This window comes from Opisthorchis viverrini (genome assembly GCF_000715545.1).
Source record: "Opisthorchis viverrini unplaced genomic scaffold opera_v5_297, whole genome shotgun sequence".
Classification (NCBI taxonomy): Eukaryota; Metazoa; Platyhelminthes; class Trematoda; order Opisthorchiida; family Opisthorchiidae; genus Opisthorchis; species Opisthorchis viverrini.
This window is the reverse complement of record NW_008751954.1, coordinates 203,858-211,880: the sequence shown is the minus strand read 5'-3', so window position 1 is coordinate 211,880 and position 8,023 is coordinate 203,858. Positions and strand designations below refer to the sequence as shown.

The 8,023-nt window shown below is 44.4% G+C and overlaps 1 protein-coding gene across 1 annotated transcript in view; it reads right to left on the bottom strand.

Moving 5' to 3' along the window:
* Positions 1-4,471: 4,471 nt before the first annotated feature.
* T265_14934 (hypothetical protein) overlaps positions 4,472-8,023 on the bottom strand; it is a gene marked incomplete at both ends in the record, with an annotated part of 9,583 nt that continues 6,031 nt past the window's right edge. Inside the window, 3 exons of the mRNA XM_009175846.1 lie at positions 4,472-4,657; positions 5,132-5,186; positions 5,772-5,974. Coding sequence (XP_009174110.1) covers positions 4,474-4,657; positions 5,132-5,186; positions 5,772-5,974 — 442 coding nt within the window. The remainder of the gene's footprint in view (positions 4,658-5,131; positions 5,187-5,771; positions 5,975-8,023) is intronic.

Genomic DNA, 8,023 nt, shown 5'->3' with positions numbered 1-8,023 from the left:
AAAGCTGCTCACAGATGTTTAGACTGGTTGATTTATATTTCCACGATTCCTTCATGTAAACAGGAAAACTCTGAGCCATAGTTCAGCCGCATCAAGCCCTAAAATAGATCTGGAAAGACATAAACACCAACTGAGGTTTAATAGAAACCAATTTATTGCGCGTTATGCGATGTATGCTCCTCATATCCAAGAATAGTTACGAAGAGGAATATAGGCGCATGGGTTATTGATATCTTTTGTGGGTTTCCTCTGGGACGCGTGAAGCGCAATTCCGTCCACAGCGTTTGCGCACTGATTGTTGGCACGGTCCATCGCATACATGGGAGGTAGCTCTGTTCGTGCATTAGAACTGCAAACAAAATGGATATGGTTAAAGTTTTAATCAAATGTACAATGAGATCAAGCTTCGCATAAATTTACTCATATTCCCGATGGTCCCGCCAAACTAGCCCAACTTTGGCATGGGATTCACATGGCATCGTAATGTTCCATCATAACATTTCCATATTTGATGTCCAAACATAACTTTCAGGTTATGCCCCACCCACTAGCATCACTGTACGCCATCTAAAAATTGGCCGGGTTTTCGCAAACGAGGCAGGAAGTAATGCATGAATGTGCCTTGATTGTCAACTGAGCCGGGCTACCCGTCTTTGAAAACGGTCGTATTTGGGTGGTTCGATAATTCTGCGGTTCTTAAAGCTCTCACAAAGCACTTAAACATTTTGTTACCCTTGTAGGGTAGGTGAAAAAGAGAAAACACTTTTCCAATGTTGTTGCTATTGGACACGTGTCCCACTGCAGTCAAACTGCAGAACTGCAGAGCCATTACCGAACTTAAGTAAAGCTCCTTCCAGAGCTGAGACACAATAAATAGACCCGCCAATGATAAGGAACGAATACCAAAATGGTGGTTATCCTATCAAACACTGACGAATTCAGCCTAATATTTGGACAGGTGTATAACACGTGACATATATAACTGGACATTGCACAACCGCACTTCTTAGGTTTTGTCATGCTTATCATCCGGTCAGCTCATTTACACCGTAGCCAGTCCAAGACCCATAGTATATGGTTGCACATCTGTTCTGTTCCTTTCCGATGCGCTATATTACACACTAGCCAAATGGTTATTATATAACCTAAAACCGTTAATACCGTATCTAGCTACAGATTGTCTGGGGAATGTGTCTGGCTGGAATCACATATCTGGATGTGCAATACGTTTTGCCAAAGCTCAGTCTTTGTTAAACGAGGGTGTACTGAAGGCGACAGTCAAACTCTTGTGTACTGCACAACTTTCATCACCGCCTAACGAAAAGCTGTTTTCCCATTTCGGATTCACAACTTTTGTATTCAGTCTGTTGACTCAGAGACTCCAGTCAACTGCCTACCTGCAAAACTCTTATCATAGTAAGTGCAACAGGCGAAAGGATCATGGGCTCAGTCGAACGGCGTACAGTGTAACTTTCAAACCCTTTCGAAGGGTTTCTCAAGTTGTCCTATGCAGTAGACCTCACTCTGCTCATTCTAAGACAAAGATTTCCGTGGGGGTGACCACCATCTTGGGCGACGTGAACCAGAAGACGCTGCATCCAGGTTCGACAGCTATGGCTAAAAGGCGGTTAGGCAATCTTCAGTCCGACCAAAGAAGATCCTTGAAAAAGTAAATCTTTTTGATCTGGCTCATTAGGATATTGAGATGATAGTTGTTGCGAGATGTTAACATTGCGATTGCTAAAGTCTCAAGTAATACCCTATTCTGAAGGAATGTCGAGAATGATCCGGTTGCGATCATAAAACCTCCTCTATGAATATGTAAAGCGCGCCGCTGTCCCCGCATTGTCATTGTAGGTGCGACTGAAAAAAGCGATTGAATAGTTGGGATTTAGCAACTCTTGTCTTCCTTCTGTTTCCAGCATCCTAAAACGAGCAAACAAGTTAGGAACGGTCATCAGAAATCCTAGGAGCCAAGGATGGTTTTGGACAGGGGTAGTCTCTGTCTACTAATCCAGAACAAACAAAACCACATTTGTTAAAGCATTCTAGAGCTTGTGTATAACGTTCACCTCTAAGGGACGTTACCTGAAGCTAGCCCACCAGTTTAGTGGATTACGCTGCCAAGGGAACTTCTTCTTGCTCAGGATATGTTAACTGAAATATCCTTCCTTCCTTTACAGTTTCATCTCCCTCAGTTGCTTGTTTAAGTAGTCCACTCGACGCTTATTTGAAAGAGACACCGCTACCGACGAGGGGACTGTAGATTTTATAACTCATTTTAATCATCTGTCACCTGTCACTCTGAGGGTCATGATGAAACTTTTAGGCGCAAGTTTTTCACCAAATGAAAAGCTGATTTTTTCCCATTTCTAATACCTCCCTTTAAACACTGGGACTCATTTCGTATCAAAGACGTGAAAGTTTATTTCTGAGAACCGGGGTACAAAAAGGTGGTTTAGAAGTAGGTAACCGATATTTAGTCACACGTATCCCAACAGTAAAAATGAAGAGCATCAATAGGAAACACATTATTCGTTAGCTTCTCTACACAGGACATCTGGAAGATGTCTTTATCGACGTTCATTGGGATCGCAAGTTGTCGTATTGATAGATTTTCTTGATTTGGCTCACTCAAGTTTCAAATAAATGTCTGGATTCGAGGGTCTAATTAATCCCCAGACAACCGGAGATGACAGCCGTCCGGCTTACCGTAAGTCTACTGAGCTGGGTGAACACCAATACTTTTTTCAACTTTTGTCTTATATATTGTAACCGCTTAACAGTCAGTTCGCGTTTCTACGGCGTCAGAAGAATATAAACACCGGATTTTATCAGGAAGGTCAGACTCCTGAAAGCAGCCACTGAGGGCCCGAAATCCACTGCGACTCCCAGTTCCACTAGATGTTGACCAGACAGACAACGTTCCCGCAATATGCAGCGCTCCACAGACTTGTATCAAACCCAGACAGCGCGGGGCATTGTTGATCAAGGCCAGACAACGCCCCTGCAATATGCAGTGTGTCGCAGCCTCGTACTAAAGCTAGACCGCGTGCGTCAGCACTGGAACAAGTTAGACAGTGTCCCTCCAATAAATAGCTTGAGACCGTCGTACTTCTGCACTCGTGCGCACCCACGCCCTTGGATTCTGTTGTTCGGAATATGATTATTGGGTTCCCTTCTGAGTCTTCCCGCATTAGGCACTGGAGCGGGTCAGCAGTCAGATACAACAGATCGGCCAATCAGCAGATATAACAGATTTGCTGGACGCAAATACCTACTCTAAAAGCAAAATCCGCTGTCTCAAAATGGTTCAACCACCGATCAGTGTTGTGATAACAGCTGAAAGGAGGCACATCTTTCTAGTACCAACTTACAAGGATGGCGTACTAGCAGGATGCATCTAGTGGGTCGTAACACCGGCAGTTGCACGAACAGATCACACTTCACAATAAGGACGGTTGTTATAAACAATCAATATACCCTTGTTGTCGGTCAAACCGTTCCTGGATGTGCTCGCCATGTCCAGTAGTATCTGCTCATTCACTGAAAAGAAGAAATGCGATTGAAATGAAAGATCAAGTTGTAAGCTCTTCCGCACTCACTGTAGAAAAAAGTGACCGACAAAATACGGCCAGTCAAAACCGAAATTCGTCCAGCGCCGACCACCGGTTACATTCTACCCATGTAACCGGAAGTCACGTGATGTCCAGATCACGTGAAGTCACGGATCCAGAGTGGTCCTAACGTGCTGCCAGCCCCATTGGACTAGTCTGCTGAAGGCCTTAGCCATCGGAACTGCCTTACGCACTTGAAAATTTCAGTGTCACTTTAGGGTTAATCTTATTCTCTTGCTCGGTCCACTCACTATCCTCACATACCTCGTCTGGATATTTTAGAATCGCGGTTGATGGTTGGCAATTAGTTCTGGGGGGATGAGGAATGTCTAGTCGCCGTGAGCATAGTGCTGAATGTACGGACTCCTCCACACAAAATTCAGCTACGTACGTACCAATTCTCAAATCTGGTATCTACGGTGAATCAGTGACAGACATAGAATACTTTGACTACTCTCAAGTGCTAAAGTAGTTAAGATAAAATATCAAATTTCCGTTGTTTCCATTATGGCAGTCTGTTTTCCTTGCGTCGAAGAATACGGGCAAAAACATTTTTGGGCTACTAAAAAAATTGACTGAAAGTTTCACGAGGTAGCCTGGAAATTTTCAAGAATCTGCTTAGCATCCGTAGCTTCATCAGCTTCATATTTATTATAGCTCAGAATTGGATGACATCTACCCATAAGCCACAAGGGTCTTTCGACATTCCCGGTTTCACTAATCTGTATTGTTCCCCTTAAAAGTCATCCGGAATCTGTTGAAAACCTCACCTACCACCAAGTGGTGGGAAGCATATTTTTTTGAGGCAAGCACACAAAGGCATCAATACATCCGAACCGAGCAATGATGAAGCCTAAAAAGGAAAGGTTGCCTCCATTGAATGTTTAGGAAAATGAAGTTTAAACATAGGGGAAAATCCACGCGTTTCCAACTCACTTTCCAAATGGGAAGATCTCAGGTTGTTCAACTCGAAAGGATCCACATGCTGGTACAACGTCTTATGTAGCATAACCGGCAGAGACGTTATTTCCGAAGCTGGCCTAAAATGATGTGGATGAAGGGGATGAAATAAGAGAGGATTAATTCTGATTGCTCGTTGAATTCCTAGTAGTTGGAGTCCCCGCCCTGTTCTGACGCACTTGTTCTGGTCATTCCACACAAAAGAGAAAACTTAAAGAGCTTGGGTTCCGCTCTTATCGAAGGTCATCAACCAATTCTAGATTTCCCACAGCCAACTACAACCAATTGAAAACTGTACAGCATATTTAACGCACCAACTGATTAGGAATTTCCGACAGGTGAGCAAGGCGAATGATATGACCCGAGCAGCTTCTAAGTCTTTGTTCAAGGCATTGGCGAAACCAGTCACATAGTTCAGGTATGAATGCGTTCACCCCATGATGACCCAGTAAGTCCAGCTTGCGCACATTCGCCTCGCATGATGGATGTCACGGGTTCAGATGCCGGTTCAGTTAAGGAAGTCGTTCAGCTGTAATACCTTATCGTTGCCTAACGGCCACGCCACCAGAAGGTGGCACAACAGCTGGGATACTGCCAGGTTGCCCAAACCTAGACAAGGGAAGTTAAGAGGTAGAGGCCGGGTTCGAACCACCGACCTTCGAGTCAGTAAATTCGCGCTCTAACCACTGGGCCATCTCGATCCCAGTTAGGGAAGCTCTGAAAAAGGAGTAACTCTAATCCAATGCTTCCGGTGTTTGAGCTTACCGGGATAGCAAAACAAACTGCTCAAACGATAACGATGTGGATACAAAATATGGTCCGAGAACCCGCTATGTGGGTGCACTGTGCTTTCAGCTAACTAACTATCACGAGGCACAGGACAATAGTGTGCGGTGTTTCTACTTCTCCGCTTAAATGGAAAAGATTTATTAAAATATCAAGATATGATTAAAAAATTTCAGATGATATTCTGAAACTTTGAAATGGACGAACACCGAGCTGAAGACAAAGATGCACCTGGAAATGGAATAGACAAAATTGGATTGTCCTCACTTTGGAAATCGACATTATTTACGGAGATCCTGGAGCATCGGATAACTAACTCTGGAAAGTATCATGTCATCATCATCATTGTCAGCTGCAAGAACCGCGTACTTGTTTCACAGTGGCCTCAGCTGCCACTATCTCCCTCACCGATGATTTGGGGAGTTGGGGTGGGTAGCTGCACATTAGAGACGGGAACTATGCATTGAAGGCACTGGGTCGGATGCACGAGCGCCATTAGGGGCGGGGCTGGACCATGTCTGACAATGTCTCTAACCGTTGATTTGGTCCGTCTTGGGGCCCTCATCCAAGAAGACAGCAATGACCAGCTCAGTTGAGTTTGCTGGTAATGGCTGTCACACTTCGCTGTCAAGTCACTATCTGAACTTCGCTGCCTGGTTGCTACGCTTCGTGGTTCCGCAAAAAGAACCCTTCGAGGAAGTCGAGCGACTAGCATACGGAGCAGGCAGTCAAGCCAGCGCAACCAATGCAGTAAGATCAGCCCATCTATGGTGGGTGTCATTTAATCCGAATTCCAATCAACTTATTTCAGCAACCCCGATCCGGTGTTCCCACCAGAGTCGAGGAATGCTCCGAAGTGGTGGTCGAACACCGAAAGCCTTTGACGGCTTCATTGCTCAACGGCCAGGTTCCTGATCAGTAGATTAGTACAAAGCGCAACGCAGCATTATAAACTCGACCCTTGAGGGATATGCTGATGTCAGGTCTACGCCACAGGTGACGCAGGTTCACAAAAGCTGCCCCGCAGCGATCCATATCCTACGAATTAGGTTGAATCCCTCTCAAGTATTCAAATTTCCTCAGAGATTCCAGAGGAGTGGCAAAACCAAAAATTCACTTTGTTTCGGTATGAGTAACCACAAAAACAACCCGATATGAAAGGACAGTGTCACCTGGACCACGTGCGTACAGATCGATGTTGTGAGCCTATCTTTTGCTGAAGTTCACTAAACTACAGCAAGTAAAAGAACCAAATGAACAACTGAATGAATGCAGAAAAGGTGCTCGGGAGTCCTATTACGGCTGTGGGCAAATCCAAAGCAATCCAATCCAAAACCAACTGGAACACCTGTTCAAAACATGGGCCACCCAATAACTAATATGCACAGTAAAAGGTTTATGAAGGCTCGTATAGGTTTGGATCAAGATCTTGTGTGTACCCTTCTCTGTTGCGTCACTCAGAAAGTATCTAATGCGGTCAGGTTCGTCTGGACATCTTGTACTGTTATTCTAAGTCTTTGAGATCAATAGAACAGCCCATCCTTTACCTTGATCAATCTTCCAACCGAGGTTAACACGAGCTTTTTTCGTCGTGCCTTCAAAATACACTTTTCCTCTCAAGGTCAAGTAGCGGCTAGCTATCGAACTGATATCGGACTAAAACACCAAAATGGCACATATCCCGAATAGAGCTATGATACAAAACCAACACATGCAGTCACGAAATAACCGGCCACATTTCTACAGGCACTAATATCCAAACGTCACTGCTGATTCCGCTTTAGCGTTCAAGGAAGTGTCAGGCACTGGGATGATGCTGATTCTGTTCACCAAGCCGGTTTCATGTTGAAGTTTCTGCGTCTATTGTCGACTGGACCTTTCATTGACCGATCCCCTTCGCTGGTCTTGTTACCACAAGTAAAATGCAAAACTACCATAACTCTAAACTTATAAATACAGTTGGTGAAAGTAAGTGAACAGTCAGTATGTCTTCAGTTATGTTTTACTGTCTGGCAGACCACAGGGATGCGTTTTTGTGTATTTGTAGATTGCGAACTTTCGTTCGATTTATATAGTCAGTACTCTTGTCGCGACCAAATGCAACTTGTCAGAGGTATGTCTGTCTCACTTTCACTGGGGTGAAGAAATATTGTTCGATTTGTGGGAGGGATTACTTTGAACTGAATATATATACGACAAATATAGATGCTAAATGCAGAAGCAAATGTGTCCAAGGTATTGTTGGTACGAAAACTTTCTAAGCCTGATCAGAAAGGCGTACGATTACATGCCTCTGTATTATTTTTTTAATTTGAATTGACCTCTCCCTCACCGAAAAAGAAACAAGTTAATCAGATTTGGAGTGATAAGATTCATTCCCTTGCACTTATACTTAATACGGCCGCGCATCAACTTAATGCGCAGCGGAACAATCATGTGAAACAGAGCCGTGCAATTATTCCCCCACGTCTGAATCACGTCCGATTTCACCATGTGCCGGAGAAAGGTCAAATAGGGACACAGAAATTTCACACCCACTCCATGGCCAAGGCACTCCGTACACAAACGCACAGACGGCCATCTATGATCAACCGAGAACCAGTGTGGGCGTGTGAGAGACACACTGGTTGGTTGACAGCGGATCGACCATCAAATGCGGT